The sequence below is a fragment of the Vigna umbellata genome, chromosome 3 (assembly GCF_029865625.1).
Source record: "Vigna umbellata cultivar VRB3 chromosome 3, Vumbellata_1.0, whole genome shotgun sequence".
In the NCBI taxonomy this organism is placed as follows: Eukaryota; Viridiplantae; Streptophyta; class Magnoliopsida; order Fabales; family Fabaceae; genus Vigna; species Vigna umbellata.
In genome coordinates this window covers 7,916,412-7,936,120 of record NC_142167.1, presented here as the reverse complement: position 1 = coordinate 7,936,120, position 19,709 = coordinate 7,916,412, and the positions used below count along the sequence as shown (strand labels likewise).

Here is a 19,709-nt window from a genome sequence, read left to right as displayed (position 1 = left end):
GGAGAAGTTTTGTTTTTATTTATTAGATTTTTCATTAACTTATGTTATCAAAATATTAATTTGTTTTTTACCAAGTTTAAATAAATGTGCTTATAGTTTTTCATTAATTTCCTAATGACTTACGTGCGTAATACAACCCTGATACTTCTCACAAGTCATTTTACAATGAAAGATTTGACCATTCAATAATGGAACAATTTTGTGATTTCGCTTAAAAATTGTATGCTTTAAAATGTCATATGACCTTCTATCTGTATGCTTTAAAATGTCATATGACCTTCTATCTGTATAATTATATGTAAAAGAAAATTGTGAAAAGAATAATTATTACTACGAATTTATAAAACCAATGTCAGGAAATTCCCATGACAAACACTTGACAATTTATAAGTGTAAAAATGATTATAATTGTTTAACAAAAATAACTACAGATTGACTCATTAATGTGACTGTAATTCTTCCTCCGAAAGAATTTGGTCTCAGCACGAAAATGAAGGTTGGTGACTCAACAAAGAATCACAAAATGAAAATTCAGGTCTTGTCCTTCAACTCTTCGTCCCCTCAACATCGCAAACCTTTTATAGAAAAATGCTAAAACAAATACCTTTTTTTCCATTTTAGTTGAAGGGGGCAATCATATGGTAACTTTCCATTTTCTTTTTTTTTCTTTACTACCTATTCTCTAAAATGTAAGCAATACTAAGCTTCAATAACAAGTGCCTAACCAGCAAAAAGAGGTGAAAAAACAAAAAAAAAAATCTAAGCCTACAAAGTTGGAAAAGTGCTCTGAGGATGTCCACCAGAAATAAGCAACCAAGTAGCTCTCACATAAAAGCAGTTCGTCCACCCCTTCTGGTATGCCTATCATAAGCGGTATTAAATTTGTCCACCAGCTCATTCATTCCACTACACGAAGATAAAAATGAAAATTTGTTAATACTATGTGCATTCAAGGTCACAGACTTTAGAACTGAAAGTTTTCACATTTCTTTTCTCGAAAATATATATTTATACATATTGGAATACATTGGGATAATATGACAAACCGATGGAGTCCCAACCACCAGAGAACATTTTTGTAAAGCAAAATGCGAATAAAGTATTGATATTGTTAGACTAAAAGGGAGGATTCATGACAGATTGAGCTTCATGATTCTACAATAAAAGATCGATCATAATGTCATAGTAGAATCCATTTATATATATAAAAACTAAAGACCCAACTAAAATGACTAAAACTTCCTCCCATAGGATGTACAGGTATAGGAATGGCAGGCAGAGTAAAATGGAAGCAAAACTTATCAAATTGGTAATGGTGTTTCTAACCCCATTGCTTCATTGGATAACTACAAAAAATTGTCCTACCTCACTGATTTTCAAGGAAGTTTGGCTAAAACAAACACTTGGAGTTTTTTCTTGTTATTAAAGAGGAGGAAAATTAAAATTACAAAACCTGAAAAAGAAAATAGACAAAGTACAGGTCATACCTTGAGCAGTTGGTAAGCATTGCCAGGTAACTAATCAATAAGGTATCATTGTACTCCTACAAGGGGGGAAAATATTGTAAGCAAAAGAAAAGATTACATAAGCATTTATACTCCAACTGCAATATTTAGTTCACAACAGAGCTAAGCCCTCGTATTGCAGAAATATGAAATCTTCATGACAACCAACTCTAGATATCATTATTTAACCAAACAAGGAATGATGCATATGAATGGTGGATTTCTTGGAGAGATTGGGTTTATGGATCTCTACCTAGGAAGTTTTAATCACATTACCGTTAAGCCCACTCGTGAATTAACCAACAGAAGCAAAATGACAAAATTTGGGGAAAAGATTCGGCAAGCACATGTATCCACCCACCACGGTAGAACTAGAGAAACATCTTACCAAGTAGGTATAAATTATAATTACTTCGACAAAAATTTAGGCATAAGTAGCATCTATGATCCAACTTGTAAGGGGGAATACTATGCATGTGATTGATGGGTGAAGCATATTTATGTCCTCTGTATACTAACCATGCTGCTAACGTAGGGTACTTATTACAAAGACCAGCACCGACATAGCTTTCACTTGTTATATCTATTCTGTCATTAGGATTTAGGAACCCATAAGCCCACTCTCTAGCTTAAAGAAGGGTGCCCATCACAGTTCATGACGGTTTCTCAAATGATTCCAAGTAAGAATACTCAAGCATAATAAGATTGCTCATTACACGCAAAGGCTAATTTTAACACACCAACAAGCATGCCATCAAGTCCAAAATTCAGCATGAACAAACCATTAAGAAATCATCTTGAAATTTCTCGGATTCAATAGCAGGCAATCTTCTCAGGAGACTTGACACTTGTCTTAATAGTGAATTTTCACAAGGAACATCACCTGCTTTTAAACAGTAAGATTAATGATCACATCTATTGGAATATCAATATATGAACATGTATGATTTATAGTTGAAGCAGGAAATGGAAATATTGCTCACATTTACATTTAATATAACAGTGATTTGTGAATACGAATATAAATACTTAAAACCATGCCATGCAGCTAAAACTTGATTTCTTACTTTGACAAACCATTTCTGAAAACCTTAAAGATAATTGGTTGTTTTCACTAAAAACTAAATGTTTTAACATTTCTCACAATTTAAGAAGATTTTGAGAAAGAAACTCGACAAAAAGATACTTAATAAAAGAGTTTATTTCAAAACTTCAGCAAATCCATGAGTGCTTATGATTCGTTAATCCATCCTAAAATTTAGTCTATTATAATTTGTAACTGAGGATCTAATTTTCTAAAATAGGAAGATGTGCAATAAGATATATATGGCAGTGATAACTAGAAAATTCCCCTGCTACCGTGATTCCCCTTAATCCTAATCATACATCTGTTATAAATTCAAACAGAATCTTGTCTCTAACTTATCAAGATAATTCAACTTATAATATATGTAGAAGATTTTATTTGCATGTCACCCTCTTTGCAACAATAGAGAAATATACACTTTGAAACTAAGCCAAATATTCAATTATTATTCTCTATATAATTTCTCACTTTTATTTACTTATTAAACACTATAATAAAGATGTGGCAACTTGAAAAGCATACAAAGTTGAAAGATCGAAAGAATAATTCTATTTATTAGACTTGAAAATTTTCTAATAGCAAAGAATATCTTATTTTCAAATGCTTACTTTTGTAGAGAGGATACCCTCGTACCTTTTTGCATTGCAAGAAGATAGTGGTGTAGCACCTTTATTCTGCTATGAAGCATTTTGATGGCACTGTGTATACCAGTAAGGTGAGCAGCCACTGCGATAAGAAAGTATGACAGCGTTAGATAAAAACTAAAAAATCCAAAGCTTATCCCTAGGTGGAGTCAGATAACCAACAACATTGACTTCCACAAAGACCAAAATTCAGGAAACCTTGATCTTCAACCACTTGTTTTAATGTGAAGATCGTCCCAATTTAAGTGCTCTATTGATAGGAACATGGGAATTATGGGGTGTCCAAGTCCCACATTTTGTAGTATGGGATGCTCGGTTGGGAGTATTTAAGTGTTTGGTTAGCTTTTGAGGGTGGGTTCCCCAAGTGCTTGGGCACTTATCATTTACTTACTCAGACCCTCCCTGATCTTAGTTGAACAAGATTGTAATATATTAAACAGATATCATGTTGACTATCAACTTCATCCACACTTGTGACAAGCAATGTAAAACTTCTATACAAGAATATAATAACATAAGTATACTTACCTAGCAGTAAGAATAAATCAAATATTTTCCCTACTCCAATGGCTGAATAATGAAAGATAAGACCATGATGCAAATAAAAGTATAGAAAAAACACTCACGCTGTGTAGCCGCTGAACCACCATCAGATGGCTTAAGATGAGCAACATGATCAACTGATATCCGTTCTGCTTCAACAGTCTTCAACAAAGCAAGAGAGAGAGAGAGAGAGAGAGAGAAGGAAATCCAAGTCAATCAATTAGTTGAGGAATAGCGATTTAAAATGTGAAAAAGGGTATAACAGAAGTCATAAAACCAACCTCAATAGTATAGCTTGAGAGAACAAAGATAAGTTGTGGAATCCCATCTATGACATGCAGTTCTGTAGCAAATTGTAATTACAAGCACCAGCAGACAATTTCCTTAGTACAATAACCAGCAGGCAATATGACAACAAAGAATCGACCAAATATATACCAATAAAATAAAAACATAGTCCTTCATTAGAAAGAATATAAAGCAGAAAAGTTCAAATGAAAAAAAGGAGAAAAAAATTGCCAAATTAGCCTACAAAAGAATTTCTTCACAACTCTTACTCCATGACCAAGGCTCTGTGTTGGGTAGTCATCATCTCCCCAGGTATGATATTATAATGCAAACAAAGTTTTTTCTTTGATTCTGAAAATTTAAAATTTGAGAGCACGATACCCAACTTAGTAGATGATAAAAATTCTCTTTCCTCTTTCCAGATGAAGTGTAAGCTACTGTAAAGATAGCTAATAAAAAATCTAGGATAGATTTACATTTCTACATTTGCTTCTACTAGGTCATTACCCCTCGTAAACTCTATTAGGGACAAGGTGTGTTCCCTACATGATAATTTAGACCCTCACCTAGGTAAAACTAATTCTCCTGATGGTATTCCCTGAATTACAGTATTTAAATCCTCCAAAATTTTATTTTACCATGCTCTTCTAGTCATACCTGGGTTGTATAGCAGTACTCATCATATGAAAGGTCCCCCCTTCCTCTACAAGCTTTTAGAACAATGATCCAATCTCCTAACTTTTTCATATCCAAAAAGTAATTCCTCAAATACTTTTCTACAATTATACCCACCCCCAATTTCTTGATCTAATTTTTCCAGTGTACCCCAAATAAATCCAGGAGTATTTAGTTCCTTTGAGTTTTCTCCTATCCCCTTGATTTCTTGTGAATAAAGTATTTATCCTCTTAATCATAGTAGCTACGGTTTCCATTGACATACCCACAAGTGTAACTAAATTAAAATTGCACAGTCCAAAACAAATCCTCCTCACATCAAGTAACTCCATTGCCCACACTTTCTCATGAAAAAGAAGGACCCTTGCATATTTTTCACCACACCTAGGTTTCAATGACAATGTGCACAAGTCATAATATGGATGTTTCTTCGGCATAATAACCTACCATTAGCACTATTAGCTAATTGATCCCTACAAATATATTCAACAATGTTTTTAGTTGTTTGTAGACTACCTAATACAACCCTCACCTTTTACTTAAGGACCAGCTAGATAAAGATATGAGGAAAGCAAAGCACAGCATAGGCACATTAAGAGTTGTGGGCAATTTTATTCCAGTAATCCTATTTATGAAATTGAAAGTTCACATAGAGTAAATAAATTCACCAAACCACCAAAAGTATACGCCAAAATATTACTTTAGAATAGTTATCAGCAATAACATACTCATTTGTGCAAGCAAAGATAACAATTCTATACCCAAACAAGGATTAATAGGTTTCTAGGCAGGCATGAAAATACAAAACTCTCATGATGGCAAATGGAAGAACAAGTGTTTGATCAAACAATTCAAGGGGATATTAGTTAGTGATATTGGAGGTGTTGCAAATGAATTCACCACCCTCAACTCGAACCTTAATCAAAAGAGAATTATTGTAGAACTTTAGTGGTAAGCTTGGATTGATTCCCATTTCAGATGACAATGTTGTTTGGTTGGAGAGAACTTATGACGACTCTCTTCATTGAAGAGTAAGTACGAAAGCTGTTGGCACTTGGCTAAGGACTGAAGGTAAAGTTCCTGATTCTGATGATTAAACAGTGGCTTTGTTCAAGGATATTTCAATATTGTTAAGGGTGTTTCTAATGGGAGATTGTAGAATTATTTTCCTGTCTATGATAATACGAAAAATGGTAACTGCACTGAATAACTGCGGCACTGTAGAACCAGAGTAAAGTAGATGTTCTCTGCTCCAAGGAAACTATCACATTGCATTTCAGCATAGCAGGCATGACGTCAGTTGTCACCGCAGGAGTTCGCAGCCACTAGCAGCTGTGGCAGTGAATCTAAAGCTGAAACCCCTAATTATGTTGTTTGGTGGAGTAAATTTCTTCAAATTAGCCCCCTTTCAAAACTCATCTGAAAGCACTATATCATTTGATGTTGCTCCTTTTTCTTCTAATATTGATGAGAAACTGAAACCTTTATCTGTTGTTTCTCCTTGCAAATCTTATTTTCAGTTTCCCATACATTATCCCATGCGGGGAAGATTTTCTTTGGAAAAGGAAATTTGAAATTCATAATACTACTACTTAGCTCAACTACTGTTTGAACAGCTTTAAACAATACAAAAATACTCATGTAGTAGGTTACACAGCCTCAAATAGATCAATCTCCCAAGATTTGTCATGAATCATCCATGTCTGACACTTCCTCACACATGGCTAAATTGCACACCTGTGCAATTCCTTTAAAAAAAATGACATCATGTTCCGCAGCAGCAGGTCAATTAGTCCTAGTTCACTGGATTAGTTTCACAAGTTTGTTTTCAAGATTTAGGAAGTAAAATCTTGTGGCAATGTGTCATATGAGAGATTCTATGGCTTTTGCAGTTCGAAAGCAATGCCTCAATCATCAAAAGTAATTCTCACCTCTGAATTAGAATGCTTTGGTGTTCACTGTTCGTCACACGGTCTGTGTTAAACATACTTCACTGGCTCTGCTTTTTACTTTTGTGTTATCTTTGTTGAGGATTTTTTATCCTCCAAACTTTTGTACTTCTTTTCTTTCCCCAATAAAATTTATTCTCATATTAAAAGAATCATTGTAAGAAATAAAAGAATGGAAATACAGTACAAGTAACTAAAAATCTTTCCTAGTTAATTTTTGCTTTTTCAATTTTGCAACTGTGGTTGAAAAAATGACATAGTAAGCAACAAAATGGTAGAGATTATGTACCACTTTCATAAATACTGACTGGGAGATCCTTCTGAGAGTGATTGATAGAAGGATTGAGAAGAACATAAACTGGGCTTTCATTGATATCCATCAGCTGTTCCAGCAGAGGTTCAGAATAATCAGAAACTACAGCAACTTGAATTTCAATGTATTCATTATCTGAATAATGACTGACGGGAAGAGAATTTCCAATAAACAGGCACAAAAATTTAAATTATTGTAAATAACAATCGAAACCAGACATATGTCATCATTAACATGTACAAAATAGAAGGTACAATATAGCATTAACAATATAGCATTAAAGGAAAGTACATTCATGTTCAGCATAGTGATGACACTTTGTAATAATAGTGCAGTAAGGTCTTATAAAAGCCCATAGAGCATGACAATGACACTGGGAAACATAGAAGGAAAAAATAGTGAAAGTTGCAATTGTAAAAATAATTTGAGAAAGATGTTTTAACTTTAGATGGATGAAACCCGCTGTCTAAGGAAGCTATGGGGTGGGAAGCTACAAAATTTTTCTTATGCCTTCATTTTGGAATCATATGCCTTTTACTCTCAAGGTCATGGCTCCTTTTGTCCATGTACTTTTGTTTTGTGGATGGAGAAAGAAAAGTAGTTATAGGCTATATACATTAAGCAATGGAGAAGGTCAAGGAAACAATAATGCAGTTTTTCAATAACAACGAAAATAAATACAAAGATGTATTTACAATCATTGATAATAGATAGGCATGTCAACTTTATCGCCCCTGGCATATGGTTTATCACTTTTTGAACTCAGTTCTATTATCCCAACCCAAAAATGGAATATGGCAAGGAGGTTACAAAAGAGTTGTATGCTTGCATCAAGAAGTTGGTGTGCAGTAAAGATGTGCAACAAAAAAATTTAACTGAGTCGTTTGTGACAAGAGTGGAAGTGAACTCTTTAATGATGACTTTTCCATGCCAAAAAAATCAAGGAAGAAGACAAACCCCAGTGAGACAGTTACACACTTTCATAGAGGCTATTCTGAGTGTTCTAAATTGTGACAAGTTACAATGTTTAAAATTACTTTTTTTGGTTTTATAGCTCAATACAAAAGAATTGTGATCGCACAACTTTAAAACTTGCAAAAGCTAGTAGCTAGTGTTGGAATAAGTATTAAATATGGGTAGAAATTAGTTGTGTTAGGAATTACTACCTTATGTACCTATGAGTTGTACCTAGGCTCCTAATGCAATTTTTTGACCTTTCATTTTCTCGTTGTATAAGTTTTCTATCATTGTACATAGATCATAAGAGAGGTCTTTCAAGCCCTCCAATTTTATATTTTCTCTCTTATTAATCTCAAATTAGTATCAGAGCAGGTCAATCGGTTGAGTTCCTCAATGACGGGGGAAGGAGAAAGGGGTTGCAAAAGACCTACATTTAGTGAGAATCCTTTTAACCAGAATAAACATCTATTTGCTTCACCCTAAGCCAAATCATAAGCTAGCATTTTTCTCTAACTAGATTTCAATTTATCATAACCTAATTCAAAACATATATCAAATAAAATCATCTTCAAGAAGCATATATTCCTCTTCCTTGGGCATTGAACTTCTCCGAAACATGTTAATCCCACTTTGGATAGATATAAAACTGATTTACAATATATAATTGAAGACAAATCTTATATTACAAAGTCAATTTTATAAAGTTGAGTTAAGAATAAACTGGCTTAATAATATGGTACCATAGCCATTAATATGATATCAAAGTTATAAGTCTAAGATCAAGTTTGTTGGACTTATCATGCCACCTACTATAGGGCCTCAATTGATTTTTACACTCGATTGCCTCAGTGTGAGGGATTTTATTGGAAATTTCATTTCATCTAAAGATAAGACCAATTCAGAGCATATAAGTGAGAGTAAATCTAATCTCACAGAACTGGTTTTGTAGGATTAGCTTTAAATTCTACTATCTTAATAAAACACTGTCAAAACAACTAAAATGTCCTCGTGAACCCAAACCAACCTATCAACCACAGGAACACTCAAATTGAGACCAATTGAAATAAAACAAACTTACAGCTTTGTGAATATGCATGTCTGATTCCTCCGCATCACTTCCAGTCGAATACCATCCCAGTATGTAGAAGTGTGGGAACACCTTCTTATCTGGAAAAAAAAAATCATCAAATAAATAGATCACAAATTTGAGACAAAAAAAAATTATGAGATCCATTAGGATAAACTTCTTCGTATCTAAGCAAGTTTCCACAAATTAGCTAATTTTAACTTGCAGAAGCTCGTTTCATTTTGCCTTCTTATTTTCTTGTCCAGTCAGGGCTTACGGAGAAGTTGTTCCAAATAGACCCAGCTCATTGTAAAAAACGAAGCTGAGAAATTAACGCCACGCCAAAATTGTAAGCCACACAACGCCAATGTTAGGTCAAGGTCGTTAAAGGTTTTAAACTGCGCTCATGATTTCATTAAGATAATGTACAATAAAATTGGGGAAAAAGTGCCACCACAATTGCGATCATAACAGAATCAAAAATGTTGACACGCGAACCATAAAAAAAAAAAAAAGACTGAACTAAACTTCATAAAATTAAAAAATTTGAAAGGGAGAGAGCCAGAGAGAGAGAGAGAGAAAGGAATACTAAACAGAGTTCTTGCTTCTTCTCGAGGAAGGTGCGATCGAGGGAATGAGTGGAAGGATCATAGAGGAGTTCGAAGCTGTTGAAGATCTCCACGGTGCGGCCCTTCTGCACTCCTATGACACATCCATAGACCCGGGGAGGGAGAGTCGAAACGACGCCGTCGCCACCGTTGGGTGCGGCGGCGTTGTTACCGTGCGATGGTGCAAGGGTTGGGTTCATCTGAGACTTGACCCTCGTGTAATGGTCGGAGATGTTTACTATTACTAGAGGATGCAGCTTGAACGTCAATCCGCTACTCGAAGACGAAGCCATGACCAACGAATTTGGGGGTTTAGGGTTTACAGCTGGGCTTCAAAATTTGAGCGTGAAAAGAAAGAGAAACGTTTCAGGAACACTCTTCTTCTTTCTCTGCTTCTGTGTCTTCTTTTGTGTAGAACTTCTGGTGAACCAAAACGACTATTAATACAAAATTGGTCCACTTTTTAAGAAACTTTAACTTCTGACTTTATACAGATAATTTTATCATGTTATATAAAATAAAGAGAGCAACTTTTAAAATCTAATTTGTAATTAATTTTCATAGAAAATTCACACTATTTTCTCTTAAGTTAATATGTTAATGTGTTAATTGATGTTGATTTAGTGTAGAACATTTCTATTTTTTACATCCAATTAATTTGTAAAATTAAAATATTTCTAAAATCAAATTCCCATTACAACCACTTGCAGAAAATTTAATAATGTTTCCAATTTACCCTTGATATTATAACAATTCTAAAATTAAATACATAAAATCTAATTATTTTAATTTATTTTTAAATTAATTAATATTTCTCATTTTTAATTTTAAACTATTATAATTAATGATGGAAACTAAAAGTGTGCTTGATCCTATGAATTTTCATAATTAGAAAAATATATAAATATAATTAAATATTTTAAATAAAAGATGAAAGTGTTTATTAGTTAGGATTTTAAAAATTATTTTATTTAAAAATAATAAAATTTGGTAAATAATTAGTTAATTAAAAAAATATTATTAGATATTATTAGTGATATTAAATATTGTTGTATTGTTACAAATTAAAAATATCTTACCATATTCTTTTATTTATATATATATATATATATATATATATATATATATATATATATATATATATTATAAGATATTATTCTTCACTGTTATATATTATTAGTATATTAGTATATAATAATAATATATGATAAAATGATGTATTTTCCTTTCATATATTATTATTATATACTAATATATTAATAATATATAACAGTGAAGAATAATATCTTATAATATATATATATATATATATTAGGTTTATAATTATGGCGAATAGGTTTACAAAGAAAATTTTAATAGAAACGGTGACAGGAAGGGAGAAAGTTTTAAAGGTTGAGTTTTAAATTGGAAGAAAAAAGAAAAGAAGAGAAAGAGTTAGAGTGAGTTTCTTATTTGTATGTGATGTATTATTTCATGAGTCTAAATTATAAAGTAGGCCTGGTCAAGTATTAAACCAACTGTTAAACATCTTAAAATTTTTGGCTCAGTATGTTATAGGCACATCCCAGACGCGAAGAGGAAGAAGTTAGATGATAGAAGCAAGACTTTTATCTTCATAGGATATCATTCTACGGGTGCATCAGGTTATACAGTCCGAAGAATAGACAAATTGTGATAAGCAGAGATGTTATCATGGATGAGAGAGCCACATTTAATTAGAAAAAAGCTGAAGCAAACTGAAGCACAAACTGCTGATATCTTTACAAAGGCCCTTAGGCAAACTAGATTCGAGAAACTTAGAGAAATGTTGAATGTTAAGTCTCTCAGTAGTTTAGTTTAGGGGGACGTAATGTTGTAAGCTAAAAGCAACTACTTTAACTGACGAGTGTCAGTCATTATGCGCTCCATGCACCGCTTATATACTCTTTTACTACCTTTTACTTTAACAAGACTGAATAATACAATTTATATTTTCATTCTATTCTTTGCTCTCTGCTCTCTCTCATTCTCTGCACCACTTTCATCTCGCATACCCTGCGTCTGTCACGTTAACAATCTTGTCATAAAAAACACTCATACTTTTAATATTTTAATTTAGTTGCAAGCAAATATAATATCATATTTAAAAAATATATATAAAGTAATATATTGATAACTTTTGCAAATGTGTTTGATTAAAGATTTATTTATCCTTATTTTAGTATTGTTATTATTATTTGATATAAATTTTTTAAATTAAAAGAATAATATTTAAATCATCTTTCACAGCCACAAAATAACACAAGAATTAAAGAAAAAGTTTTAAATAAATAATTAGTTGGAATTGGGATATGGCTACAGACAAATTAAATAAAAAAATATAAGTGGATTAAAAAAATAGTACGATATTAATAAATAGCTAAATAATAAGGACATTAAAGAATAAAAAGGACCGCTATAATAGTCAAAGTAAATTAAATAATAAAAAACTTAAACTAATAAAGAAGACAATATATAATTAGAAGAAAAATAAATAATAGAATATAATATTAGTGTAAAAATAAATAAAATAAAATAAATATAAATTAATAATAAAAGGTGGTAACATAATCATAAATAAATTAAATAAAAATAAATTAATTAAATAGATAAATACAAATTAATATAAATTATGAATATAAATTAAACAAAAATTTACAAACATAATTAAGTAAATAACATCAATATAAATTAATAAAAAATTAGTCTATTACTGAAAATGATTACGTTGGACAAGTATATTAATAATTACTTATAATATTAAAAATATAGTGAAATTGTCAATTTGATGATATTAAGATTTATGAGAGCCTATATCACATTCAATACTTATCTATACTTAAGTCAGTATTTTAAATATATTAATTTTTTAATATATTAACATCAATGTATATACAAAATTTGTACTTTTGCTCCAAATTAACTGACCTTTGGTTAATTAATTAAGTTGTTATTTTTATATCATATAGTAAGTATTCATACTCATTAAACTCTAAATCTTCTATCTACACTACAAAAATCTAGAATTTTACCAAGGGTTTTTCTTTTTACATTTTCGACGGTTTTAACCTCTAGAAAATGTATTTTCCGCGGTTGGAAATATCGTTGGGAAAAGTACCGTCGACAAATTTTTTCTGGCAGTTTTGTAAAAACCGCCAGTATTTGTGGAGTTTTGTGAAATCCACATATTCAAACTACCGCCACTAGCACTTTCCTTTGATCTTTTGACTGGTAATTTTTCCTTCACCTCATGAGGTTTAGCACCAACTTCAATGTTGTCTGGGTTATTAATTTCTCTGAATGTCAACTTGTAGGTTACTTTTACTTGGATAAAGACAATTAGCGCACATGAAGGAGAAAAAAGACAAATGCAAAACACTAAAAGATACTATTGGAGTTTGTTTACCAAAGGCCACTCAGTTTACATTAACATCTAGATTGAGAAAGCTTGTCAAGGAGAAAGGGTTTGGTTATTTTTTTCACTTGGGGATAGTGATCGGCTTGCAAAGGATTTTGACAAAGCTTGAAAATTCAGTAGCCAAAGATCAGATAGAATATATGAAACCTCAATGGAAATTTCCAATTATAAGCTAAAAGTTAATCCGAATCAGGATCTTAGACATTAGAAGCTTCAATGATTTAATTAAGCAAAAGTAAGGATAAAAAGCATCTCCTAAGTCAATTTACAACCAAACAATAACAACGACAGTGTTCCAAATCATGATGTGCTGTAATAATTATGTCTGAAAAACATGATAAAAATATTGAGAAAAGGAACTATAAACATGGAAACTATACAGAAATAAAAGAAAGTTAGGGATACACTAAACATAATATAAATAGTTTAACAATTTATTCAGATGCAGTTTAGATCATTTACACCCCAAATATAAAAATGACCACAAAATGAAATATACACAATCACAGCAACATCAACATTCCATCTTATTATAGCAACCACTAACAAATATAAATATTCATAAAGCATTTTCAAATCTAAAACTATTACTTGGCCATGAGTTTCAAATAGACTGGTTTTTGCGTTGATATACCTTGCATAAGCTATGAGTTGGATAACAAATCGAAAAAGAAAAATTTGCACATTTGATGCTAACAGTTCGAATTCTTCTCATCAAATCGTAGTATACAATGCAGGTTGAACAAAGTGCATATTTCAAGGTCATGCATTTAGTACCTGTATCTTTGTCTAGGGAGAGATACCAGATCTGACCATCTTTAGAGGTAGTTCCAATTGTGACATCAGATGCTGTTGTTCTTCCCTGCTTAGATTTATGCTGATACTTCTTAGTTTGTTTAATTATATTGCATGTGTCAATGCCCAATTGTACAAATTTGCCCTTTTTGAATACCAATATCCCCAGAGTCCTAGAGATCTTGTAACATCCCAAAAACATAGTATAAAACTATATAATAGAATAATCACATTTTAATAATACTACAGATCAGTCTTCAAAAAATAGATAACGTACACTTATGGTCGAACGACTTTACATAATGACAAGAAAGTTAAAACTGTAAAAAAATGCAATCCTGACCGAACGGTTTACAAAAGACCTATACCGAACGATCCTACAAAAGAAAAGGAAAAGATGATCGAACGATCATTTTACAACTATACTAAAATACTGACCGAACGGTTCTACTGTTCGGTCTTAACTTCTACCTTGACTAAATTTTCTTCTTCCAGCGCTTCTTCCAGCAGCTCGTCTCCTTCTGCTCACATCCACATGGACGATCATTGCAATAGAAAGACAACCGAATGTACAAAACAGACAAGACAGGAAACATAGGGTAAGCTTATGTAATTCAATTCATGTATCATCATATATTTCACACAATCAACCAAACAAGATAATTCATTAACTCTTTCATGCAAAGCCTAATACTAGACTCTGACTGTCTGGACTGTATGAATTCTGCGTAGCTACGACGTTCGTGCACCCGGGTGATGTAGTAACTGGGATACCCTCAACAACTACCACCCGAGGTTAATCCTATCTGTCCAAATTAACCATAAGGACTAGGACCTCCTGTCATTCCCACACATGACTTACCCTTCTCTACGTGAGAACGAGTAATCACAGAATATCAGGATGAACCGCCAGCTTAGCATGCCCACATTCATACTTTACCAAATTCCAATATCCATTCATGAGATATTCCTCCCCGGAATACTCGTCATAATCATACTCATTTCATCTACATCATATTCCATCATATTTCATTTTCAAACTTCAATTTGAACAAAGATCCCTTAGGATACAAAATACATAACCTAAATCTTCAACCCCTAACGAGACCGAACACTTGGACTGAGACCGAGAGGTTTCCAGTTCCAGAACAGATCAAAACCGAGAGAGGGAGTTACTATCGTGGTTGGGAAGAGACCGATTACAAGAGTGTTATCACTACAAAAAAAACCTTATTTAGAGGGGGTTATTTTGGGGAGGTTATAAAAAACCCCCTCAAATTAACATACTTTAAGATGTTTAATTTAAATTATCTAACTGACAATATTTGTGGGGGTTTTAATTCCTTTCAAGAGAGGTTTATAACCTCTTCAAATAAAAATATATTTTTATTCATCATCTTCTAATTCTTTTACATTTTTCCCTCTAAAAATTTTAGACTAAGTTTCATTTTAGCAATTTTAAAATTTTATTCCCTCCAGATCTAAAACTCATCCCTGCCTAAAGCCATTATTTTTCTAAAAGTTAATTTTCCTCTAAAAATCTTCTGACAATTTCTCCCTTCATTTCACCTGAACCCTAGTTTCTCCCTTCATTCCATCCGCTCACTCCCTCTTCTTTCATTTCTCGTTTAGAGGAAAATTTAATGAACTGACTCATGAACATTTAGACCGAACACCGTAAAGCCTAGGCCGAGTACTAAGACTCTAGGCCGCAATCAATGGATACTAACACTGCAAGACATTCAAAAGATAGTACTTAAAAGAATCATAGGAAGAAACCGAACGCTATAAATACTTAGATTATTTATGAATTTATCATCAAGAAAAACAGAATGCCCAGTCGAAGACCGAGCACGGTAGAGAGTGAACACTATTGAATTTGGACGAACGCTGTTATTATCAAGATAGATTACGGAGAAGAGAACGAGCGCTTGGTGTAAGACCTAGCACTAAATCGTACGAGCGCTTGGTGAAAGACCTAGCAATAAATCGTACGAGCGCTTGGTGTAAGACCGAGCACAACTTAATTTATAGAATAAAGGCTTGATAAATATAAGATATCATTTAACTAACGTTCAAGAACGAACTAATTATACAATTTCATATTAATATACTTAAATTTATAACATAATACCAAGGAACGAATATCCTTGGTTGAACGCTTATATATAAATAATACTAACGAAGACGCTCGGTTCTCAACTACAATTCCATCCAAATGAAAGAATCCAGTTCCAACCGAGTCCACAAGAAAAACCGAACGGTCAATAACCATTCAGTGACAAACATACATTTTCATATGGAATTCATACTTATAATTATTTATCTCAATTCATTTCTCAACATCTATCTTCATAATTTCATACATCCATAACATAGTAAATTTTCTTACTTCATACAGTCAAAACATAGCAACAATCATATTTCATATTAATTCATCAATCAAACGAGCATGCCAGCATTCAAAAACGAGAAATAAAATCAAATTATATAAGCTTCCCTTACCTCCAACATGACCGAACGTTTTCAGGTGGGATTACTGATTCACCTCTACAAATCCTTCTACCCTCAACGCTCAACAATTCTCCAAAACTAAACCATGTAAAACCAAAACACAATCAGAACTACTAATTTTAGACGATGTGATCAACACATGAAACCAGAACTTGGTTTGCATGTCCAAAAAACCGCACGGCTAAGTGATGAGAAGAACTTACCAGCTCAGTTTCACAAACCGATCGGTTCGATCGAAAGCTCTTGACACCGGAAGAGTAGAAGCGGTGCCTGAATGGTGATCGGAGGAAGAAAAGGTGAGAATTCCTTAGAGAGAAGATGAAGAAATCTAGAGAGAAGGAGGAGATTTCAGAAGGTTGAAGAGGGATGGTGCATGCAGAGAAGTGGCACGAAAATTTGAAAGTTTCAGTTTTACTCCTACCGTCAAAACCGAACGTCCAATCTGCATCACACACCTGTCTTCCACTTCCTGAACTTCAGACGCTCCGTTCGCTTACACTTGGCGTCCACTCAAATGGGGTTTATTAGTGGGTTTTAATGGTTCTGACAGATCTTACACATAAAAATTATAAAGAATTAGTAAGTATATAATTTGATTAAAAATTATGAAAAAGTGTAGTGAAGATTAGAATGAAATGTATATATACATTATCGAGTGAGAAAATAAATTAGCTTTGGGATAGATCTAAAGGCATACATATCTGGGCAAGTAGTTTCCTTAGAATTGCAGGTTTCCCATCCGCGTACTTGATCAGACCATGTTTTCTGTTTAAGAGAATTTGGAGTATGCATCAATCTTTGATAAGAAGTATCATACATTGGGATAAAATATAGTTATATTCTCTTGAATGGCTTTGGTGAAGCTATTTATGTCTAAGTCATAGAATCTTTCTTCGACTGTTTCAATTATGTTGAGATCCCAAACCTGTGTAGCAAAAAATTGGTGAGTAGAGTAGATGGTGAAATAGATCATACAGTAGTAGTGAATGAACCTGAGAATTAGACTTATATGGTGAAGATTTTGCTTCCTTCTATACCAGTGAATGTTAATTAAATTGCCTCCTTTGTCAGAGGTAAATCCCACATGTAGAGGTTGCAGATTCACCATGCAAAAGAACCATTACAATAACTAAATTGGAAGTCAGATGCTAGCTTAGTATATGGTGATTTTCGTGCTTTATCATGCTCACCTGATGTACATCTTCCATAAAATGAGAGAGGAATAGAAGAGCTTGTGTGAGGTTATCTGATATTATGATTTCACCAATTCAATAAGAATTTGGTCAGTGAGAGAATAAGATATAAATAAAAAAATTGGGAAAAAAATAGAGGTTGTAAGCTCATAGCAATGGTTTACATTGAGTGTCTTTTCCATAGTCCAGGAGCTGGTCTGTGTAATTCTTAATCGCTCCCACAACAAATCTTCCCTTCTCACCATCCTGATCCTTGCAATCCCCTGAATTTTCAGACAACTGATCAAAACTATCCCACATCACCCCATCACCCCATCACCCCATCACCAGATTTCTAATCTATAAATTTCATAATCCCAAAAGCGAATCTGATTTATGAGATTCTGCACTATTAGCAATTGATGATTTTTCAGAACTGTACAAATAATGTATCCTATAATAGTGTTAGATTATTTAACACAAACACAGAAAATAAACACCAAAATCCTAAGGGGGACAAACATGGATATAAAATTAGGAGCCGAAGATGAGAAATGAACTTACTGTCATATTGATAATTGCAATGGTTGTCTGGCGTATCAGCAAAGTGCAATGCAGAAGATCAGTGCAAATAAACTTCGAGTGTCTGGCCAAATAATTATGAAATCACTTCGTAGTCGTAATAGTGTTTCGAGAGTGCGAAAGAAAAGAAACTAACATCAATCCCTATTTCCATAATATCATGTCAAATTACCAATTTTAATTAGATCATTCATTATTCGAGTGTTGTGCTCAAAATCTATTAAATATATACATGTTGCGTTAGGATATTGAAAGCAAAGCCATAATAGGAGAAATCATATAAAAGATAAACTTACTTCATCCCAAGACTTCCCCTGAGCAAGTCATGGATATAGAGGCACCTTAGGATTGACAAATGATATGAAATTGGAAACTGCCACAAGCTTAGGCTGCATTGTTCAATCATATGACTCCAAGTCAGCCAAAAAAATCATATACATTTAGTAAGAATGGGAGGGAGATAACAGGTTAAAGTAGCTGTCTCATCTACTTGCTTTACTCATAACCCTTCCCAAATTTCAAAAGAAAGTTTCTAATGTTACTACCTTCTTTGTATGGTCTAGAAAATGTTCAGCATGTGTTATTTGCCCAGTTTTTGTTAGTTGTCATCTTTAGTAGCTTTTAGATTAGTAGTAAACTTGGCATACAATGTATCTATCCATTGTATTTCATCTCATAGACAATAATACTAACCTTGTTGAAATTGAAGATTGATCTTTATAGTACACTAACAAAACATCTATAAGCTAAAATAAAGTTAGAATGTTACTCTGCAAAATAAATTGCTGCTACTCAGATGAGCTATTTCAGAAATTAGCAAACTTCAATTAAACTGGTCAAACTCTACTTACGTTCTACCTTCCGAGTCAACTCAGAACCAAACTCGATTTTGATATAAACTCGGTGGGCTAAAATCGTTGAACTCACGATTTTGCAACGGCGAGATTAAAGGAAATATTTTTTAAACAGTGGTTTAGTGTGCGAGAATGAAGAAAACTCACTGGTTCGGGGAGTAGGGTTCCACCCTTGTTCTTCTACTACCCCGCATTGGCCTTCCTTTGAACCGCTCGCCGTCGAGTCACAGACCGTCGCCCTCGGTCATCGTTGCGCGCCCTTGTCGTCGTCCCCTACAGCAGGTTGAGTTGCGCCAGATTGCGTGTGAAAGGGAGACCACTCCTCTTGTACTGTTTTGCTTCGTGTAAGGGTGAATTTTGGGAAAGCCACAGCCGGTCCATAAAACTAGGAATACAAATGAGGTTATGGAGCTTTCTAAACATTAGAGCCAAAAGAGAAAAGAACTCAATCATAATTTTCTCTCTCTCTCTCTCGCAGTATACTACACTTGATTATTCATTCTCATTCTTCGACAAAAAGGTTTTCTATAATTTTGAAAAACTTCACATATGACGGAGTAAAATACCTAGATGAGCATATAGATGGTAACTAGCCCTAGGAGCGACTCTTTATACAAAGAAGAAAAACAACACTCTTCAAAACACAGTAGAAATGGTTCGGATGACACAGAATGAGATTTAATAACTCACCTTCACAATATCACCACGAACGCAAATA

General features: G+C 33.2%; 1 protein-coding gene, 1 long non-coding RNA gene and 1 pseudogene across 2 annotated transcripts; all 3 read right to left on the bottom strand.

Moving 5' to 3' along the window:
- Positions 1 to 337: 337 nt before the first annotated feature.
- Positions 338 to 10,080, bottom strand: CSN6A (COP9 signalosome subunit 6A). The gene is made up of 9 exons (XM_047296754.2): positions 9,625 to 10,080; positions 9,043 to 9,131; positions 6,981 to 7,074; positions 4,061 to 4,122; positions 3,863 to 3,941; positions 3,226 to 3,318; positions 2,288 to 2,388; positions 1,488 to 1,543; positions 338 to 906 (listed from the first exon to the last, which is right to left on the bottom strand). Exons 1-9 carry the CDS (start codon positions 9,929 to 9,931, stop codon positions 825 to 827), a joined length of 963 nt encoding a protein of 320 aa, XP_047152710.1. The 5' UTR covers positions 9,932 to 10,080; the 3' UTR covers positions 338 to 824.
- Positions 10,081 to 14,134: 4,054 nt separating this feature from the next.
- Positions 14,135 to 16,929, bottom strand: LOC148201539 (uncharacterized). Its single transcript, XR_015784993.1, has 4 exons — positions 16,805 to 16,929; positions 16,587 to 16,653; positions 16,375 to 16,461; positions 14,135 to 14,390 (listed from the first exon to the last, which is right to left on the bottom strand). It is a non-coding gene; the product is annotated as an uncharacterized LOC148201539 (long non-coding RNA).
- A 102-nt stretch (positions 16,930 to 17,031) lies between these two features.
- On the bottom strand, positions 17,032 to 18,291 carry LOC124824291 (endonuclease 2-like; annotated as a pseudogene).
- Between the last annotated feature and the right edge of the window lie 1,418 nt (positions 18,292 to 19,709).